Here is a 22681-nt window from a genome sequence, read left to right on the forward strand (position 1 = left end):
GTGTTGGGGAAGAGATTTTTTTTTTTTAATCGAAGTGTTATTGACCTACAATGTTAAATTAGTTTCAGGTATACAACATAGTGATTCACCATTTATATACATTACTCAGTGCTCATTACAATAGGTGTAGTCACAAGAGGTTTTTAATTAAATGTTACTAATTGCTGTTAACTTCTGCATGAATAATTATCCTTTAGTAAATAGAAGTGAGATGCTTAAGTATTTACTCTGATTACAGGGAGAAAACAGAGGAAAATGATGGAAAAATTATAAAATTTAGCTTACTGTCCCTTGGAAAGAGAGAACAACTGTTCATCCTTTTCTTTTTATGCAAGCTTTTAATGCAAGATTTAGTGTTTCCTCTTAGCTTTTTTATCCAGCTAAAAAAAAAAAAATCCAGTTCCTTTGATGTAGACAGTGTTCTTAGAGAATTGTGTGTCAAAAAGATAGAAGAGATTAGTTTGAGGGGACAGTAGGGTGGATGACACATGTTCCTTGAATGGCAACCAGGTAGCCTTGATTCCATTTCCAAAATATGTTTTGAATAATGAGGTAGATGAAGTGTGAAACTAGGGTGCAAAATGAAAAATTGATGGGGGGGTTCCCCCCAGGTTTGTCTGACAGGAATGAAGAGAGCAGATGAAATAGGATGTGACTGCATTTAAATCTGCTATGTGAGCAGTGTGATCTACTGCAGTGGTGGGTTGGAATCTGAGCTTTGAATTGAGACTTTTATGTCCACAAGTGTTTTTGGTGATAAGTAATCTGAACAGCACATTAATTTTTTGGTTCAAAAGTCAAAAATCTAAAATGATGTACAGTGAGAAGCCTCACTCCCACTCATGTCCCTGTTGACTCTTCCTGCCCACCCGCTCTAGGGAGCCGCTCTGTAGTTTCTTGTGTAGTTGGCATTTTTTTATGCAAATATAAGCAAATGTGAATACATGTTCTTATTTTGTCTAATTTTACTCAAAAGTATAAATAACAAACTTTGTACATCTTTAGTGTTTTTTTTTTTTTTTAATTTAAATCCTAGAGAGCTTCCCTGTCGCTTTGTGGAGTTATTTTTCATTATTGTTATTTTGTTTGACATTAAAAAAATTTATTTTTTAACGTTTATTTATTTTTGAAAGAGAGAGAGAGTGGGAGGGAGCATGAGCAGGGGAGGGGCAGAGAGAGAGGGAGACAGAATCTGAAGGAGGCTCCAGGCTCTGAGCTGTTAGCACAGAGCCCAATGCGGGGCTCGAACCCACAAACTGTGGGATCATGACCTGAACCAAATTTGGACTCTTAACCGACTGAACCACCCAGGCACCCCTGGCATTTTCTGTTAAATGGAATTCCCATAGTTGATGCCTGTATTAATAGACACTGGGTTGTTCCCATTTGCTGTGGTAAATTGTTTTGTTTTAAGTTTATTTTGAGAGGGAGACAAACATGAGTGGGCAAGGGGCAGAAAGAGAGGGGGAGAGAGAGAATCCCAAGAGGGCTCCACACTCTCCACACAGAGCCTGGTGTGGGGCTTGAATCCGTAAACCGTGAGATCATGACCTGAGCTGAAATCAAGAGTTGGATGCTCAACCTACTGAGCCATCCAGGAACTCTCCAGTTGCTCTAGCAAATTTTTTATTATTATTTTTTTGAGGCTTTTTAAAAATTTATTTTTATACTGTGTATTCTGTCTAGATTTTTCTTAATTAAAAAAATTTTTTTAAACATTTATTATTGAGAGACAGAGACAGCATGAGCATGGGAGGGACAGAGAGAACGGGAGACACAGAATCTGAACTAGGCTCCAGGCCCTGAGCTATCAGCACAGAGCCTGATGTGGGGCAAAGTCTCACACCGCGAGATCATGACCTGAGCCTAATTTGGATGCTTAACCGACTGAGCCAGCCATGCGCCCCTTAATTTTTTTTAATGTTTTTATTTTTGAGAGAGAGAGACAGACAGACAGACAGAGACAGAGCACAAGTGGGGAAGGGGCAAAGGGAGAGGGAGAGACAGACTCTGAAGCAGGCTCCAGGCTCTGAACTGTCAGCACAGAGACCGACGTGGGGCTTGAACTCACAAACTATGAGATAATGACCTGAGCTGATGTCGGACCCCCAACCGACTGAGCCACCCAGGCGCCCTAGATTTTTTTTCCTAATACATTGTAGAGGTCTGCCATTGCATCCTGTGTAGATCTACATGAAAAGAAACAGCTGTACAGTATTGAATTGTGTGGATGCAATGTAATCTTTTAACCATTCCCCTATTTTTCCTTTTTTTTTTTTTTTAATTAGAAAAAGCTGTACCATTACATATTTGTCAGAGTCTATCTGTAACATAAATTCCTAAAAGTGAAGTTGGTAGGTCAAAGTTACAGCATTTCAAATTTCGCTAAATATTGCTGTTTTCTATTGCTGTGAGCGATTACCATAAACTTAGCAGCTTCAAAAGACCCACATTAGCTCACAATTTGATGGGTCATGAGTTGGGACTTGGTGTGGCAGAGTTCAATGCTCAGGGCCTTAGAAGGCTAAAATTAAGGTGTCTCCTGGGCTGTATTCCTTTCTGGAGGCTCTGGGGAAAAATCCACTTACAAGCTCATTAAGGTTATTGGGCAAATTCAGTTCCTATGATTGCAGGACTAATGTCCTGGTTTCTTGACTGGTTGTCAGCTGAGGACCACTCTCAGCTCCAGGGAGCTGCCTGCATTCCTTGCCATTTTGTTTCCTCCACCTTTAGAACAAAAAGTGGAGGATCTCCCCCACTGAAACGCTCATGCTTTTAGGCTCTTTCACCAGTCCCTCCTATAGGCTCAAGTGATTAAATCGGGCCTACAGTGGATAATCTTCCCTACATTAAGGTCTGCTGCTTTAGGACCTTACTTGTGCACAGTCCCTTCTCGGCAACAGAGGTTAGCATGAATACCTGGAAGAGGGTGTGTGTATACAGAAGGGGGCTTCTTGGAGTCCTCTTAGACTCTTGCCTCCCAGTTGCCGGCCACTCTAAGAGTTGTACCAATCTGCACACCTACCCGCTGTATACAAGTGGGCCCGTTTCCCCTCTTCCCCGTGTTTCTATTGGTTATTAAACCTTAGTTATTTGTGAAAGTTTTGTGTTTAAGATATTAGAATTTTGTTCATAAATGTTACACATATTTATCCTTTGTCTTTGCTGTCAGAAGGTTAAATTGTACTCTACTGTATCATTTTTCCTTTGGGATTTCTGGCTTAGAAAGGTTTTTATCTGTTTTCTTCTAATACTTCATTTTATAAAAAAATGTTGGTTTATTCTTGAGAGAGAGACAGAGACACAGAGCCTGGGGGGGGGGGGCGCAGAGAGAGGAGGAGATACAGAATCTGAAGCAGGTTCCAGTCCAGGCTCTGAGCTGTCAGCACAGAGCGCAACCCGGGGCTCGAACCCCCACCAATTGTGAGATCATGACCTGAGCTGAACCGATGGAACCACCCAGGAGCCATCTAAAGTTTTTAAAAATTTTTTTTAAAGATTTATTTTTGAGACAGAGACAGAGTGCAAGTGGGGGAGGGGCAGAGAGAGGGAGACACAGTTCAAAGCAGGCTCCCAGGCTGTGGGCTGTCAGCACAGAGCCTGATGTGGGGCTCAAATTCACGAACCGTGAGATCATGACCTGAGCCCAAAGTCAGATACTTAACTGAGCCACCCAGGCGCCCAACTAATACTTCATTTTTAAAAAATGTATATCTATGATCAAAATGACAAGCCACTTGTCCTAACTGCATGTATTAGAATTGTAACGTTAGAATTAAATAACATTAGCATTAAACTATTATCGTTGCAATTCCATACAACTGCCTCACTTGCTGACATTTGAGATGTTAAGTATATGGTTTCTTTTTCAGATTCCTTTCTCCAAATTTTTCTTCTCTAATCAAGGAAGAATCCGGGATGCCCAGTACCAGCTTCTGCTTGATAAGGTAACATTTTCCTGTACTTTCACTCAGAACTGTTCCCTTTAGTGAAACAGAACTCCTGTGAGGATCATTTCAGTTCATTTTTGAGGGCTGGCAAATGAAAGCTAAAAATTCTTGAGGCCATCCCTGTTACTCCCATATGGAGGTTGACTCAGACATATCTTGTGAGCCAAACCTCCATCCTGCAGGAATTTCCTATGGTCGTCATCACTTCAGCCTGCTCACATTTTATTTTAGCTCCAAAATAGTGAAAAGTATTGAAGTATAGGAGGGCTACAAGGAACCCCCATTAGACATCCATGCTCACCTTACCAGTCTGAAGTGGCACTACTTTGGAGAGGGAAGAGAAAGTAGAAGGTAGAAAATCAGCCCTGCACTTAGGATTTGCTACAGCATTTGAGAACTCTGGTGTACTTGCTAAGGGCTGATAGTGTAAAGACCCAGCTATGTTAAATTCTTTTTTTTAAACGTTTTTGAGAGAGTGGAGAGTGAGCCCTGTGCATCCATGCTAGCAGAGAGAGACGGAGCCGTAGAATCCAAAGCAGGCTACAGGCTCTGGGCTGTTAGCACAGGGCCATGTGGGGCTTGAACCCATGAGCTGAGAGATCATGACCTGAGCCGAAGTCGGACGCTTAACTGACTGAGCCACCCAGGTGCCCCAAGACCTAGTTATATTAATCACCTCAGGAACTTCAAAACTCCAGGAATGGTATCAGTATATGAGATTTTGATCAATTTCTGTATTTTCAATGTAGATCTCTTCTGTTGGATTCACCCTAGCTGATAAAGTGGATGGTCCATTCTTCCTGGAAATAGATTTTATTGGAGTTTTTGCTGATCCAGCCCACACAGAAGAATTTGCTTATGAAAATTCTCCAGAGCTTAACCCAAGACTTTTTAAGTAGTAGAGATGGTATGGTAATTTTGTACTACCAAACTGCATAGTATCATCCATGATGACAGAGACAAAATATTTAACAGCTTCCCATTAACGGCTGGGATGTATTCCCTGAGACAAAGCTAAATGCTGTTGCCAAGAAAGGCCCCATAGTGGGAGACACAGCATGAAACCAGGTTCTAAGCTGTACTTCAGCTTAAAGAATGCAAGTCCCGATGTGGAGATAATAGGTAAAGAACTTAACTGTTTTGGGTTAGAATGATTCCTGTTAGGAACTATTCCTGCCCAAGTTGGTATTGTCAAAGCAGGGTGTCTCTAAGATGATTGTTGATGTCTTTGTCTCTCTCTGTTCCTCATAGGTTTCTTGTGTTTTCTAATCCATCATTTAAGGAGACTGTTAAAGATTGCTATACAATTTAGTGATTTTTTAGTATATTCACAGAATTGTCAATCCTTACCATAAGCTAATTTTAGAAAATTCTATCAAGCCTAAAAAGCAACCTTAATTGAGTGCCCTTTGCAGGCACTCATTCTCCCAGCCCAGGTATCTATGGATCTACTTTCTTCATGGGTTTATCTTCTCTGGATATGTCTCCTACAAATAGAATCCAATAATATGTGATCTTTTATGTCTGGTGGTTTTTCATTTAGCATAAATGTCTTTGAGATTTATCCATGTTGTATCATGTTATGGTGTACTAAAAAAGAATGAGGTACTAATAATTTTTAATCCATTCATCCATTAATGTACAGCTGCATTTTCTCTACTTTTTGGCTACAATGAATAATACTGGTGTAAATAGTGCATACAAATTCTTGTCTGGACATGTGATTCTTCTCCTGGGTGTGTGTGTGTGTGTGTGTGTGTGTGTGTGTATATATATATATACACACACACACACACACACACACACACCTAGGAAAATTGCTGGCTCATATGATAGACATGTATTTAACATAATACCAATCTGTTTTCCAATGATCTCTACCTTAATAGCAAAATCTGAATATATTCAGCACCCAGGAATATATCAGTGTTCTCTGGGCTCACATATCTAACGGTAAGTATAACAGAATTGGTATGTGCTGTGAAAAAATACAGAAGGAAGACATGGTCATTTCTTAGGGTGGGAAGAGGTGGTCAGGAAAGAATGCACAAGGAGTACAAGTAGACACCTGTTAACATCTTAGCTGGTCAACTCAATCTTGGAAGCCAATTTATTTACAAACAATCCATCTACCACCAGGAGAAAACAACTATGAAAATCTTAATTAGTACAAAGCTCAGAAGCTCCACTTAGGTTCAACAAGCATGGCTATGGTGCTAAGCAAGTCGTCTTTTTCCATAAAGTGAGTAAAAGGTCTGTTTCACAGAGCATAATGATCCTCGAAGCAGCAATCCTCAGATTTCAGTATGGCCCTGTATGTTTTTAAATAGGGCTAGAATGAGCAATAGAGTTTTTAAGAGTATGTTGAGTGACAGATGCCAATTATATTAAGTGATCTGAACTAATGTGCATAGGTAACCAGATACTTCACATACGTAGAATATTAATGCCATAACCAACCCAAATGGCCCCCAGTTTGATCAAGACTACTAGATTCTCTAGAGGAGCAAGAAGTGAACTTTCTCAACTTACCCTATTCATAACTTTTTATTGGTGCAATTTCTACTAAAGCTTGTGGTAGAACTACCTACCATCAGGGTAAATGCTGTTGGCTAGAACAGGATTGCAATTAATATTAGAATCAGCACACGGAACTTGACATGAAAAATCTAGGTCAAGAATCTATAGGAGGAGTCTCAGTTCAAAAGTGAATTGTACAGAGACTTAAGTAAAAACCACGTCAAAGAATATGTGAGCCTTAAAGTTAATGTCTTCGGAGATGTAGCATGTTAAGAACGCACTGACACTACATAAATAGTGAACAAAGAACAGAAAAAGGTTTTTTGACTAAAGCAGGGAAGACAGTAGAAAAATATTTACAAAAAGTGTTCAGAATAAGGTAATATTTACAAGACATCAAAAAATTAATCTTCAGCCATAATGAGGCCTCTTCGAGCTCCCAAAACCTTTGCTTTCTTCTCCTTTCGTTTTTGCTCATGTTGCTTCCGTTGTTCTTCCCTAAAGAGGGACAGGTACCCATTAGGCTCTAGTGAAGCTCAAGAATCCACCTGTTGTCACACTCCTGTCCAAGCTTACACTGACCTCCTGCACACTTGCACAGAACACACTCTCATCGGACACTGTCCTCTATCTAGTGGCTTGTCTGATAGAAGCCATATCTGTAAGTCATTTGTGTTAAAGGGCTACCAACTGGTATTTTTCCTTTTATGTTAATGCAGCACCCTACAATTAAGCATGAAACTGGGACAGAAGGCACCTTGGTGCCTTAATTTGTTTTAAATGAGAAATCTCTACTTTTGGAAGTTAGAGGTCAGGCTCAAAATCATATAGTGTGGTGAAAATATTTGAACTAGAACCATAGTCTACTGAATTAAGCCATTGTACTTTTCTGTAAGGAACTGGGGATTCAGACAGGGAGAGTCAGGATTATATTAATGATTTTTTTTTTTTAAGTTTTATTAAAGTAATCTGTACACCCAATGTGGGGCTTGAACTCACAACCTGGAGATCAAGCGTTGCATGCTCTTCTGACTGAGCCTGCCAGGTGTTCCTATGTTAACAATCTTAACAGCAAAGTGAGCAAAGGTCTTAGTGGCAGCTGGCTATAGGCAACTCAGATGATGGGCAACCCTGCATCAGTAGTTTTATTTGGGGAAAGGACTCCACCAGCACCTGCCGCAGCCCACTGCAAGCTCTGGCTTTAACTTGGTTTTCAAGCAGAAGGAAGCCGCTTAGGATCATCCTGGGATCTCCCCAGGTGTAGCCTAGTAACCCAGGTTTCCCTGGGAGTGAAGAATTACATCTATCTGTATACTTAGATGCTCTGGGCACTTGGATTAGGGGCTGGAGGGTTGTCCAGGTGTCCTGTTGGGGCCAATAGGTCATGTGAGAGAACAGTGTCCCCTTCTGTATCACCTACAGAGCTTTGTAAACAGTGCAGTTACTTGGGCCCCACCTCCCACTTACCAAATTAGAAACCATTGTGGTGGGGCTTAGGCACCCATACTGTTAGGCAGTTCTATATGTGATTCTACTCCTACTCTTCCTAAATACCACTATTATCAAAACTTTCTGTCCCTCAGAGGCTTTTTATCTATAGTCTTTCAACATTAAAAGAACTATAGACCTGCATAATTATGTACTCACCTAGTCTGGAGAGGAGGTTGTTTGTAAGTTTTCTTGTGGAAGCTAACTCTGTTTACATGCTCCTTCAGAGAATTATTTTCTTTAGATTGTCCCCATGGTTTCAGTTTTCCTAGTTTAGGAAAGACAAAGAGTTAGGAAGATTCCTGTATTTATAGTCCCAATTTTATTCTCTATCTGGGACTACTCCTTTTCAGTATTTACACTTCGTTTTTATAGGTATTTGCCAGCATAGTTCTATTAGCTTTAATTTCATATTCCACGGATCCAATTTGCATTTTTTTCTCCTAAAAATAAAAGTATGTCCTACTTTTTAATCCTTGGAAAGTCACAGATAGTCCTCATACTACAAAAAAAAAATCTTAATACTAAATCCAATTACATAGCACATTAAAAAAAGCCATCACAACCAAGTAGTTTATCCCAAGGTTAAACGTATTTAATATTATAAAGTAGTATTTCATCTAGGCAGTATGTTATTACTGTTAGCCAATAAAAAGTATTTGGAATGGAATGAATGGGAATACTTTGTTAGCTTTAGAACTGGGACCAAATTTCCAGAGGTGTATGTTTTACTTTATTTGTATAGTTAATGACCTATCTTTGAGTGCTGAAGATTACTATTTGCAGTTTCTTTCTTTTTTTTTTTTTTTTTTTAAGTTTGTTTATTTTCAGAGACAGGGAGGAAAAGAGAGAGAATCCCAAGCAGGCTCCCCACTGTCAGCACAGAACCCCACTTGGGGCTCTAACCCACAAATCCCAAGATCACGACCTGAGCCGAAACCAAGATTTGGACGCTTAACTGACTGAGCCACTCACACGACCGTGTAGTTTCCCATTTTATGAAAAGGAGTTTCACAACCATCTAATCATTTGATCCTTCAAAAAAAAATGTAAAGTTTTTTTATAAAATGTTGTTTTTAATGTTTCTTTATTTTTGAGAGAGCGAGCAAGCAGGGGAAGGGCAGAGATAGAGGGAGACAGAATCCAAAGCAGGCTCCAGGCTCTGAGCTCTCAGCACAGAGACCAATACTGGACTCAAACTCAAAAATCGTGAGTGAGATTAGGACCTGAGCCCAAGTCGGAGACTTAACTGCCTGAGGCACCCAGGCACCCCTCATTTGATCCTTTTAGTAACTGATGATGTAATATTTATTTTTCCTTTCCTTAAGGAACTAAATGACTTGTCTAGGCTATAAAAATAATAAGCAGCACAGATGAAGCTCTAAGCCAGGTTTTCTATTGTTAGTGGAAGTTACTGGAGGCCAGAATCATTCCTTAAACACTTTCTGAGCACCTGGTATGTGCCAGGAACTTTTCTAGGTGTTGGGGACATAGCAGTGAAGTGAGAGCAAGGATTTTTGACTGCTTAATCGAATTCAACAGCATATAAAAAGAATTATTCACCATTATCAAGTGGGATTCATTCCTGGGCTGCAGGGCTGGTTCAGTATTCGCAAATCAACGTGATTCATCACATTAATAAAAGAACAGAACCACATGATCCTATCAATCGATGCAGAAAAAGCATTTGATAAAATACAGCATCTTTCTTAATAAAAACCCTCAAGAAAGTCGGGATAGAAGGAACATACTTCACATATAAAAGCCATTTATGAAAAGCCCACAGCTAATATCATCCTCAATGGGGGAAAAACAGAGAGCTTTCCCCCTGAGATCAGGAGCACAACAGGGATCTCCACTCTCACCACTGTTGTTTAACCTAGTGTTGGAAGTCCTAGCATCAGCAATCAGACAACAAAATGAAAGAAAAGGCATCAAAATTGGCAAAGATGAAGTCAAACTTTCACTTTTCACAGATGGCATGATACTCTACATGGAAAACCAAACAGACTCCACCAAAAGTCTGCTAGAACAACTGAGGCATGAATTCAACAAAGTTGCAGGGTACAAAATCAATTCCATTAAAAAATTTTTTTTTGTATTTTTACATTTATTTTTGAAAGAGTGAGACAGCATGAGTGGAGGAGGGGCAGAGAGAGAATGAGACACAGAATCTGAAGCAGGCTCTAGGCTCTGAGCAAGTGTTCAGCACAGAGCCCAATGCGGGGCTTGAACCCACCAACTGTGAGATCATGACCCGAGCCGAAGTTGGACACTTAACCGACTGAGCCACCTAGGCGTTCCAGAAATCAGTTGCATTTTTATACACCAATAATGAAGCAACAGAAAGAGAAATAAACTGATCCCATTCACAACTGCACCAAGAACCATCAAATACCTAGGAATAAACCTAACCAAAGATGTAAAAGATCTGTATGCTGAAACTATAGCAAATCTTATGAAGGAAATTGAAGAAGACACAAAGAAATGGAAAAATATTCCATGCTCATCGACTGCAAGAATAAATATTGTTAAAATGTCAATACTACCCAAAACAATCTACACATTGAACGTAATCCCAATCAAAACTGCACCAGCATTCTTCTCAAAGATAGGAACCAACAATCCTAAAATTTGTATGGAACCACGTAAGACCCTGAATAGCCAAAGTAATAATGAAGAAAAAAACCAAAGCAGGAGGCATCACAATCCCAGACTTTAGCCTCTTCTACAAAGCTGTAATCATGTAGACAGTATGGTATTGGCACAAAAAGAGACACATCGACCAGTGGAATAGAAAACCCAGAATTGGACCCACAAATGTATGACTAAATAATCTATGACAAAGCAGGAAAGAGTATCCAATGGAAAAAAGACAGTCTGTTTAACAAATGGTGCTGGGAGAACTGGACAGCAACATGCATAAGAATGAAACTAGACCACTTTCTTACACCATTCACAAAAATAAACTCAAAATGGATGAAAGAGGATAGGAAACCATCAAAACCCTTGAGGGAAGGGGAAGGCAAGGGAATTAAAAGCAAATATGAACTATTGGGACCTCATCAAAATAAAAAGCTTCTACACTGCAAAGAAAACAACAAAACTAAAAGGCATCCGATGGAATGGGAAAAGATATTTGCAAATAATATATCAGATAAAGGCCTACTATCCAAAATCTATAAAGAACTCACCAAACTCCATACCCGAAAAACAAGTAATCCAGTGAAGAAATGGGCAGAAGACACGAACAGACACTTCCAAAGAAGACATCCAGATGGCCAATAGACGCATGAAACGATGCTCAAGGTCACTCCTCATCAGGGAAATACAAATCAAAACCACACTGAGATACCACCTCATAATGGTCAGAGTGGCTAAAATTAACACATCAGGAGACTATAGATGCTGAAGAAGATGTGGAGAAACGGGAACCCTCTTGCACTGTTGGTGGGAATGCAAACTGGTGCAGCTGCTCTGGAAAACTGTGGAGGTTCCTCAAAAAATTAAAAATAGACCTACCCTATGACCCAGCAATAGCACTGCTAGGAATTTACCCAAGGGATACAGGAGTACTGATGCATAGGGGCACTTGTACCCCAATGTTTATAGCAGCACTTTCAACAATAGCCAAATTATGGAAAGAGCCTAAATGTCCATCAGCTGACCAATGGATAAAGAAGATGTGGTTTATATATACAGTGGAATACTACTTGGCAATGAGAAAGAATGAAATCTGGCTATTTGCAGCAACATGGATGGAACTGGAGGGTATTATACTAAGTGAAAAAAGTCAGTCAGAGAAAGACAGATACCTTATGTTTTCACTCATATGTGGATCCTGAGAAACTTAACAGAAGACCATGGGAGAAGGGAAGAGGAAAAAAAAAAGTTACAGAGAGGGAGGGAGGCAAACCATAAGAGACTCTTGGATACTGAGAACAAACTGAGGGCTGATGGGAGTTGGGGGAGAGGGGAAAGTGGGTGATGGGCACTGAGGAGGGCACTTGTTGGGATGAGCACTGGGTGTTGTATGGAAACCAATTTGACAATAAATTTTAAATAATCCTTGCTCTCTCGGGCTTACTTTTCAGTGGTAGAGATGGATTATAGTCAGGTAACATGTATCAGGTGAAAGTAACATGCTATGAAGAAACAGAAAACAGCAGTGTGTGAGGCAGGGAAGGGAGGAAAGCCCTCTGAGTTGGTGACAGTTGAGTGAATGCTGCATTAAAACAAGGGAGGGAGCTGTGCAAAAGGGTGTGGGACTAGTATTCTAGGTGGACCAGAGGGATAACAAGTTCAAAGACCTGGAGGTGGGAATGAGCTCAGTCTGTTTGAGGGGGTGAAACACCAGTGTTATTGGCACAAAGTCAGGGGAGGAGGTGATGAAATCAACTTGGGGGAGAGATGAGAACTCTTAGGAGGTTCTGAGCAAATCAGTGACATGCTCTGATCTGTTTTTCAGGTTGGAGTGGGGCCTAGAGGCTATTCCAAAAGTCTAGGAGAGATGATGATGACCTGGATGAAAGGGAGTTGCAGTGGAGGGTGAAAATAGTTGGGGTCAAAGATCTATATCAAAGGTAGAGCTCAAAGGACCAGCTGATGCACTAGGTACGGGTTCTAAGAGAGCGAGGAGCCAGAGGACTCCTAGGTTTCTCCCTGACAACTCAATGAATAGAGGTGCCAGGGCCACATATGGGAAAAAGAGGGGAGGGCTGCGGGGTGAGAGGAAAGTAGTTGTTTTGCTTTTGGACTATAAATGACTTACCTCTAAATAAGATTTGTTTACTAATTTAAAGATAAACACTATTGGACATGATTTGTGGGAAGTCTTCATGTTTAAAGTAATTTTAGAATCACTGAAAGATACAGATACTTTAACATATGCCCAATTGATATGGGCATTTATATGGCCAATAAAGGTCCCAGGTTGTTGGACTGGCAGATTCCAGCCTGGAATCACTTGAAAGTTGTAAAAAAAAAACCATTCATTTACCCACAGGCCAATTTCCAAGTTTCTTGATTTTGCCTGAAATTTTCTTTGCCCTAACAATGATTACAAGTTATGTCTTTGGATTAACAAAAATGTAGGTCAATCAATTATTTAGTATTTGCTTACTGGACAGTCTTTTAATCATGGGTCATGTGGGCCCAAGGGGAAGGAATTCTAGGGGGTCAAGTGTGAGAATCTTTCACATCCTCAGATCTGCAGAACTATTTAATCTTAAGTCTATTGCATGTCTTGTATCTCAGAACATTCCCACATACCTTTGTGTGGCTCGTAGTTGAGGGGACGAGACAGACTTGCTTTGAGATCAAATATTGGTTTCTTGTTGGAGACTGGAGTCTGTGCTGCTTCAGTTGTCAACTTGAATGGGGTAACAACTACAAAACCAAAGAACAACCCCCCCAGGGCTTAATTAGAAAAAAGATCTATAAAGTTCTTTATTGAAGTACCACTTCTCAATATTAGGAATATCATCTATAGATCATCAGTTTGGTTAAAAAGCAAAAGGGGGAAAAAAGAATAACCAAGGAAAGCTAACCACTGAGATTTGCTTGTGACCAGCTCCCCAAATAGTCTCAATATTATGGTATTTCCTAGGGTCAGCTGGGTGTTGAAAATCCTATTTAAAGAAGTGGGTAAATTTTCAACCTGTGTCCCTGATATTATTTATCCTTTAAAAATATTATACATTAGGTGTATATTATACATTGAGGTGCCTGGGTGGCTCAGTCGATTGAGTGTCCGACTTCAGTCGTGATCTCGAGGTCTGTGAGTTTGAGCCCTGTGTCGGGCTCTATGCTGATGGCTCAGAGCCTGGAGCCTGCTTTGGATTCTGTGTCTCGCTCTCTCTCTCTGCCCCTCCCCTGCTCATGCTCTGTCTCTGTCTCAAAAATAAATAAAACATTAAAAAAAAAATAAAAAATATTATACATTAGTAGTAACGTTTTCTTTCACACAAATAGATATAAAGCCTGCAAGGAACCTTATCACATATAGATGAAAAGATCCGTGGCTCCGGTTGTTTTTAATAAAACTTATTAAAAAATGTGAATTCTTTAAAAAAATTTTTTTTTCTTTAACATTTATTTTTGAGATAGAGCGTGAGTGGGGGAGGGGCAGAGAGAGAGGGAGACACCGAATCCAAAGCAGGCTCCAGGCTCTGAGCTGTCAGCACAGAGCTTGACACGGGGCTTGAACTCAAGAACTGTGAGATCATGACCTGAGCCAAAGTCGGACGCTTAACTGACTGAGCCACCCAGGTGCCATAAAATGTGAATTCTTGTACCATAAAGTTAATATACAAAGATGGTAGGACTCAGCCCAATTTATACTAGAGTTGGGCACATTTTATAATTCTTTTCCATCACAGGCTGCACTTGGCTATTGTCCTATGTTAGCACTTGCGTGTATACATGAATAAGCCACCAGCGTCTAGGACCACTCAGTTAAATCCAAAAATCACAAAACCCCTGTGCTTAAGAGATCTCATTGTGTCACTATCAGGTGCCAGTGGTGGTGGGAAACACTGGGGCTGCCCACAATGCTGATGAGAGTTTAAATGGGTACAATTCGACCTGTACAGTAGCCATCTGCAGCCCTGCTAACAGCAGTCCATCCTAGGTCTACAGAAGCTCTTATATGTGTATGGGAGACATGGTTAATAAGAATGGTCCTAACACTATACATAACAACAAAAGCTGGAAATATCCACATGTCCATGAGGAGTAAAACAGATACATTGAAATACATCCGTACCAGTGACGATGAATAAACTTTAGCTCATTTATCAATATGAATGGTTCTTGAACATTATGCTGAGTGAAAGAAGCAAATCACAGGGAAAAGAAATCATACAATTTTATTTCCTTTACATAAAACTCATATCTGATAGTTGGGGAAAAAACTATCCCATCTTAACTGGGCACACCCCTGAATTACCATGAGGAGAAAGCTCTGAATATGGTAAACATTTAGTTTCTGCCTCATGTCCTTATCTGTGACCATTTCTGAGTCCTTTCTCATTATGAGGTAAGGGCTGCTACTCTGTGACCCCAGCTCTCTGTAAAATAACACAGTCGTATCTTAGCCAAGTCCACTCCATTTTTAGTACTGCCCTCTGCCCAGTCCCCTTTCTCCCATACTGTAAGATTTAGAATGTTATATGGACTGGTGCCTAGATGGCTCAGTCAGTTGAGCATCTGACTTCGGCTCAGGTCATGATTTTGTGGTTCGTGAGCTCGAGCCCCACATCCGGCTTGCTGCTGGCAGCACAAAACTTGCTTTGGATCCTCTGTCCCCCTTTCTCTGCCCCTCCCCCTATGTGTGCTATCAAAAATAAACATTTAACAACAACAACAAAATATAATGTTATATGGAATGTCTGCTTGCTGGTGTAAATTAAAGGTTAGAATGGGAATTAGCTCATTTAAGGAGGAATCATAAACTTACTGTTCCCACCATTTTGGACCCTTTTAAAATATAGTTGTCAGTCTCATTATTCTATCTTTAAGGTATGATGAAATTCTCAACAGTCTCCACACTGATTATTATCGACACTGTACTCTCCTTTGGTCTGAAGCTCCAGCTGGATTGCTCTAGTCTTGGGCAAGCTGGCAACCCTTTCTATGTGACCAAGGCTCTCTCCTGACACATTCAGTAGGACTCTCCGGAGAATCTTGACATACTTAATTCTAATACAAGCCTCAATCTGCTGGTGGGACTTTTTTAAACTTCATACCACTATTGCAGTATTCTTTTGAAAACCAACTGGTCAATGTAGGTACTAATTAAGTAGACTTTGTGTAGAAGAGTATCCATATGGCTTATTCTGGCTTACACAATCTACTGGTCCATAGTGCGGCATTTATTCTATGAACTCTGGAATCCTGTTTCAGAGTCCCAAAGGACCAAACAGAGGCTATAATGCATACTCTGATCCTCCTTCTCATCCCTGAGTTCGAGAAGGAGCTGAATGCTCTTCAGGGAGGGTTACCATCTTAGGACTCCTCCTAGACAGGATGGAGTCCTCAGGTGGTAATCACTTTTTTTGTTTGTTTGTGTGTCTGGCATTTTCCTCACCAATATAAAATGAAAAATATGCTATGGTCAAATTTTTGCTTTTGATTTTATGGATATGGAGTAGCTTTAAGTAAACAGATATAATACTTAATTTCAGGAAGTTACATGCTTAAAGATGAACCAGAGTTTTTGTTCTGTTTTACCAGAAGCAGAATTCCCCTTTGTGGTCTTCAGCTTGCATGTCTGAAGCACAGCCTGGCCTTTTGGGGTACTCCCAGACATAGTCACATGCGGAGACTTCCTGGCTGGAGTCTTGGTCAGTGACCGTTTATGCTCATTATCTTTGGTAGCAGCTGAAAACCTAAACAGGACAGTGGGGTACAAGACATTAGTGCTTATGTCAAGAGTAACTTGTATCAAACACACACCTGTCACCAAGTAGCAAAAGGACTCAATAAATATTTATGTGAATGAACCTCATTTGCAGAGTAAACATTTTAAAACACTGATACTAAAGCAAATCATTTATCAACTTTTCTGGTAAAATATGGTTTTGTATTCTCTGCTCTCCTTGCCTTGACCAATACAGGACAAAGCAAAGCTCAAAGGAGCTGCCGGGGGGTTCAAGTTACAGTTTAGGAAGTACTTTCTCCTCCTGATGATGTCAAGTCAGAGGGAACAGGAGACTGCTATGCCAAATAAGTAACGGGAACAGATCTTACATCTTCCTAGAAGAATGCCATTTATTTGAAATGTACATAAGCCCACTGTCTACTCTTGGCAAATTGCCATAAAGACATTTCACTGTTTCTATGATGCACAGTTTTTCTACATTTTAATGTCTGAACTTGGGATGTGTTTAATAATTTGTAACACATCATAGCTGGCAGTGATTTTTTTTTTTTAACGTTTATTTTGAAAGGAAGAGAGCACAAGATGGGGAGAGGAAGAGAGAGAGGGTGATAGAGAATATCAAGCAAGCTCCACACCATCAGCACTGAGACCACTGTGGGGCTTGAACTCACAACCGTGAGATCACGACCTGAGCTAAGAACAAGAGTTGGACACTCAACCAACTGAGCCACCCAGGTACCCTGGCAGTGATTTTTTTTTAGTGGTCCCTATGATAATGGTGAATCTCTGGTTGATGGGGTCCTTAGATTCAGTGAAATTCAGAAAGGACAGATATTAATATACATGGTGGTGATGGTAGAATTAACAGATGAGAACTTCTGGACTTCTACTAAAGATGTAGCGGTAATCCTGAATCAACCCTCAAAATTATTACAAAACATTTTACAACACAGTTAAGAAAACTGAATGTTAGGAGAAGTGCCGTGAAATCCAGGCTGCTCCGTATACTGCAGTGTAGCAACAATTTACCCCTGACCATGGTGTCCTTAAGTAGTATTAAATACAATCCAAACTGCCAACTATAGCTACCTCATATTCCAAGCTAACTCAATAAATAGAATTCTAAACTTCAAGGCATTTTTAAACTCTAAAAACTACGTCAGGGGTGCCTGGGTGGCTCAGTCAGTTAAGCGTCCGACTTTGGCTTGGGTCATGATCTCACTGTTCATGGGTTCAAGCCCCGTGTCGGGCTCTGTGCTGACAGCTCGGAGCCTAGAACCTGCTTTGGATTCTGTGTCTCCCTCTCTCTCTGTTCCCCCCCTGCTCTCACTCTGTCTCTCTCAAAAATAAATATTTTTAAAAAATTAAAAAAATTAAAAACTATGTCAAATAACTGCATGTGTTGGGGGAAGTGTTACCAGGCACCACCTCTATTAGATGCTGCAAATGCCCTTGAAAAAGGAGAGAACCAGGGATACGTGGCTGACTCAGTTGGTAGAGCATGCAACTCTCAATCTCAGGGTGTGGGTTTGAGGCCCACATTGGGTGCGGAGATTAAGAATTAAAAAAAAAACAAAAAACAAAAAACACAACAACAACAACCTAGGAATAAATTTAACCAAAGAGGTGAAATATCTATACAATGAAAACTATAGAAAGCTTATGAAAGAAACTGAAGAAGACACAAAAAAATGGAAAAAGATTCAATGCTCCTGGATAAGATGAATATTGTTAAAATGTCAATACTACCCAAAGCAATCCACATATTCAATGCAATACCTATCAAAATAACACCAGCATTCTTCACAGAGCTAGAACAAACAATCCTAAAAATTTGTATGGAACCAGGTAAGACCCCAAATAGCCAAAGCAATCTTGAAAAAGAAAACCAAAGCTGGAGGCATCATAATCCCGCACCTAAGATGTATTACAAAACTGTAATCATTAAGACAGTATGGTACTGGCACAAAAACAGACCTTCAGATCAATGGAATAGAATAGAGAACCCAGAAATGGACCCACAAATGTATGGCCAACTATCTTTGTCAAAGCAGGAAAGAATATCCAATGGAATAAAGAGAGTACCTTCAGCAAGTGGTGCTGGAAAAACTGGACAGCAACTAGCAGAAAAATGAACCTGGACCACTTTCTTATACTATATGCAAAAATAAACTCAAAATGGATGAAAGACCTAAATGCAAGACAGGAAGCCATCAAAATCCTCGAGAAAGCAGGCAAAAAACTCTTTGACCTTGGCTACAGCAACTTCTTACTCAACACGCCTCCAGAGGCAAGAGAAACAAGAGCAAAAATGAACTATTGGTACCTCATCAAAATAAAAAGCTTCTGCACCACGAAGGAAACAATCAGCAAAACTAAAAGGCAACCGATGGAATGGGAGAAGATATTTGCAAACGACCTACCAGGTAAAGGGTTATTATCCAAAATCCATAAAGAACTTGTCAAACTCAACACCCAAAAACCAAATCATCCAGTGAAAAAACAGGCAAAAGACATGAATAGACACTTCTCCACAGAAGACATCCAGATGGCCAACTGACATATGAAAAAATGCTCAACATCACTCATCATCAGGGAAACACAACTCAAAACCACAATGAGATACCACCTCAAACCTGTCAGATGACTAACATTAACAACTCAGGCAACAACAGATGTTGGCGAGGATGAGAAGAGGATCTCTTTTGCACTGCTGGTGGGAATGCAAACTGGTGCAGCCACTCTGGAAAACAGTATGGAGGCTCCTCAAAAAATTAAAAATACAACTACCCTATGACCCAGCAATTACAGTACGAGGTATTTACCCAAGGGATACAGATACGCTGTTTTGAAGGGGCGTAAGCACCCCGATGTTTATAGCAGCACTACTGACAGTAACCAAAGTATGGAAAGAGCCCAAATGTCCATTGATGGATGGATAAAGAAGACGTGGTATATATATACACATATATGTATATAATGGAGTGTTACTAGGCAATCAAAGAGAATGAAATCTTGCCATTTGCAACTATGTGGATGGAACTAGAGGGTATTATGCTAAGCAAAATTAAAGAAAGACAAATATCATATGACTTCACTCATATGAGGACTTTAAGACATAGAACAGATGAACACAGGGGAAGGGAAGCAAAAATAATATAAAAACAGGGAGGGGGACAAACACAAGAGACTCTTAAATATGGAGAACAAACTGAGGGTTGCTGGAGGGGTTGTGGGAGGGGGGATGGGCTAAATGGATAAGGGGCATTAAGGAATCTACTCCTGAAATCATTGTTGCACCATGTGCTAACTAACTTGGATGTAAATTAAAGAAAAAAAAAGTTTCAGTATTAAAGAAAAGGGGCCTGAACATCTTCATCTCTGTGATGCTTATACTTGATGGCTATCTTGCTATCAGGAAAGGCACAAGAAACAAGAGGGATCAATGAGGCATGATGGCCATGACACTAGTACCCAATGGGTTATAATATTTCTACTTTAGGACGAGTCAATTTAGTTCACTGCATTGAGAGATTTTCTGTAGGAATTTAGCTTCAACTTTACATTTAAGTCAATGGAAAAATTTTATGTATCTTTGCAGGCATGCATTAAACTAATAAAATGAATATCCATATATATTTTCTATCTTATGAACCAAATATGAGCTTAGAGAAATTTGATAAAATAAGAAAACAGAACACAAATTTAAAGAAAGAAAGATTAGAATTTATAAAAACCATCTGTTGATCTTTCTGTTCTGATCCTCTTTGCCTTCTTTTTCACCAACATTGAAACACATTTGATGTCATCTACCTGAAATGTACAGGAAGCAGTAAAGCTTTGAGATCTCGTCCTCTTCTTACCTGACGTTCATTTTAGTTGCTGACAGAACAGGACGCTTGGTGGACCCCTTCCCGCACAAGGTGCTGCGGCCTGCGGCCCCCTGCGAGCGTTGCTGGCTGGTGGGAGTACAAGCCACAGGGAGTCTTCCCCTGAGAGGAACTGGGGTCGCCACTTTTCCCTTAGTGACAGGAGGCTTCTGAAGAAAGACACCCACAACCTTGTTCAAGTTTGGCTTCTTAGAGGATACTGTCTCCAGAACACCCCCATTCATCCCCTTGTTCTATCCCAATTTTAACCCCACTTGTTATCTTTCCTTCTCACCACCTCATCCTATTCCTACCTGCCAGGTGGGCAGTGCCTTGCAACTTGCCTTGGTATGGTAACTGAGTTAGGAGTATGGTAACTGAGTTAGGAGTATGGTAACTGAGTTAGGAGTAACTTCTGGTTGTGCTGAGTCATGTGTGACAGAAAGCCTTTCCAAGCTGCCATGAACCCAGGTATTTTCTGACTGGAGGATGTGGCTAAACAATCCCCTGTGGCCAGAAAGGAAGATAAGTAGCTTCCCTTGGACATATGGTATCTTTGAGAAGGTGATATGCAGTTTATTAAATATAAACTTGAAGAACCACCTATTACATAATTAGCATGAGTAATCTACAAGTAACTCCACCCCTACCCCAATTATCCTCCAGTGGTTTCTTAAAAAGTTCTTTCAAGAACAAACAAAGAAAAAAAAAACTAAAACCAAATGAGGTAGAGAGGGGGAAATGCTCCCTTTGAAATGACTGGGAAGAGTCCTCCTACCTTACCTTTTTTTTGATATTGTCAAGGCACAAAGAATAACAATGTCTTCCTATCACTAGTTTAAACTCTGTTGCAAGCAGAAGAAATACAACTTTGTTAACGGACAACAGTGGTGGGACTACTGAAATTTTAAGATAGAAAAATACTGATTATATCCTAGGAAATAAAGCAGTAAGAGAATTATGTTAACTTGTCATCTCAACATACAAGCAGAAGAGATTCTTAAGTGAGACAAAGTTAAAACCAAAATATTTACTAAGTACACATCTGTACCATAAGCCAAGAGCCCAGGTTAGACGTAACAAGCACGCTCTTCTATTTAACCACACTTTTTATGTCTATCTTTCCCCGAAGATTCCCAGTTTCCATGCTGTGTCTCCTCACAGTTCACCTGGTGTCAGGACCATCAACTCTACACCTTTGTTTGAGCAACTTAAATTGTAGAAATGATCCTACTAGCCCTTATCAATCTTTCTTTTTCTTCAGGTAGAATATTTTACCATTGATTGTAGTAGTACTAATTCATTTTGTTAACAATGCATGTAATCAATTCCTCCCTTTCTTTTACCAATAAAAATCCTCTTCAGTCTTAAAGCAAAGAGCTCAATCATACGTCTACACAAAGATGTGGGTTAAGGATTAAATATAGGGGAAAATAATAAAAGCAGTAAAAATAAATAAGAGCTCATTTTTATGATTTTTGGAATAGGGGGGACATAGCAAAAAAACTCAGACCCTTAAAAGGAAAAGGTGGGTAAATTTAAAAAAAACCTTTCACGAGATAAAAGACACCATTAATATAGTTAAAATATAAACTGTAGGGAAGTATTTGCAATATATTATAGCATTAATATAAATGGGTAATAAATGCATTAAAAATTGAGAAAAAAATTCACCAAAAAACCCTCAGCCAATTATAACATATAATGATGAAAGAAATGCTAATTCAACTGGGATTTTTTTCACATCATATTAATAAAGATTTTAAGATTTCATCATCTCCACTGTTGGTAAAACAAACATGCATCTCGGGGCACAATGTTTCTGATGTTTGTAGAAAAAGCCTTTGGTGACTAAGTCAAATAGGTTTCCCTGCTCTAATTATCAAAGTCAAGATCCTGTCTAGGATCTGTTATTTATGATTATCTAACACCATCCAATGACCAATCCCAAAACAGGTCAACTGTTAATAACAACTTCCTATCAGCTATAGTGAAGTCACTGTAATTATTTTTTATTTTCCAGTTTCCAAACAGATCATACCAAATAACCCATGATAGATCTATTCCTTGTACAGTGGGGAGTGGGCATGAGATTTTAGAAATAAACTCATTCAGATGGGGTATCAGTAAAAAATAATTTACTCATGTATTCAACACATCTTCAGGCCTACACACAAGTTTCTGATTGAGGTAGTTGTTCTGCCCTTAATTTTCACCTGGAAATTAATTCACCCATATTACGTAGTATAGACAACTTGACTTTCAATCAAGTATTTAAGTAGACCTAGCTTCATGGTAAGGGAAACGACTAGCCCGTTGCAGGCATATTTGCAGCTAGCTCATGCATATACAAAAAAAGGAACTACATGACTACTTTCCGTAAAGCATCAGTATGGACCTCCTGTCCAGGTATTCAACCCTTGCTAAAGTTTAAGAAAATGTTACTATGGGACACTGAGTATCTCTTGTCT

At 39.8% G+C, this 22681-nt stretch overlaps 2 protein-coding genes across 10 annotated transcripts in view; one reads left to right on the top strand and one right to left on the bottom strand.

Annotated features, from left to right (window-relative positions):
* NDUFAF1 (NADH:ubiquinone oxidoreductase complex assembly factor 1) overlaps window positions 1-22681 on the top strand; it is a 51983-nt gene that overhangs the window by 20054 nt on the left and 9248 nt on the right. For 3 of the 5 annotated variants that reach the window (XM_007081683.3, XM_007081682.3, XM_007081684.3), the window contains 2 exons: window positions 3873-3947; window positions 4700-5514. In XM_007081683.3, coding sequence (XP_007081745.1) covers window positions 3873-3947; window positions 4700-4849 — 225 coding nt within the window. In that variant the 3' untranslated portion in view covers window positions 4850-5514. Of the gene's footprint in view, window positions 1-3872; window positions 3948-4699; window positions 5515-5839; window positions 5984-22681 lie in introns of those variants that run through there. The other 2 variants (XM_042989121.1, XM_015537367.2) reach the window with 2 other exon arrangements.
* The window catches only part of NUSAP1 (nucleolar and spindle associated protein 1), a 43339-nt gene continuing 27423 nt past the window's right edge, over window positions 6766-22681 (bottom strand). For all 5 annotated transcript variants that reach the window (XM_042989120.1, XM_042989119.1, XM_007081679.3 and 2 more), the window contains 5 exons: window positions 20205-20380; window positions 16191-16348; window positions 13230-13346; window positions 8118-8226; window positions 6766-6968 (listed from right to left, as the gene is read on the bottom strand). In XM_042989120.1, coding sequence (XP_042845054.1) covers window positions 6875-6968; window positions 8118-8226; window positions 13230-13346; window positions 16191-16348; window positions 20205-20380 — 654 coding nt within the window. In that variant the 3' untranslated portion in view covers window positions 6766-6874. The remainder of the gene's footprint in view (window positions 6969-8117; window positions 8227-13229; window positions 13347-16190; window positions 16349-20204; window positions 20381-22681) is intronic.

The sequence above is a fragment of the Panthera tigris genome, chromosome B3 (assembly GCF_018350195.1).
Source record: "Panthera tigris isolate Pti1 chromosome B3, P.tigris_Pti1_mat1.1, whole genome shotgun sequence".
Lineage (NCBI taxonomy): Eukaryota > Metazoa > Chordata > Mammalia > Carnivora > Felidae > Panthera > Panthera tigris.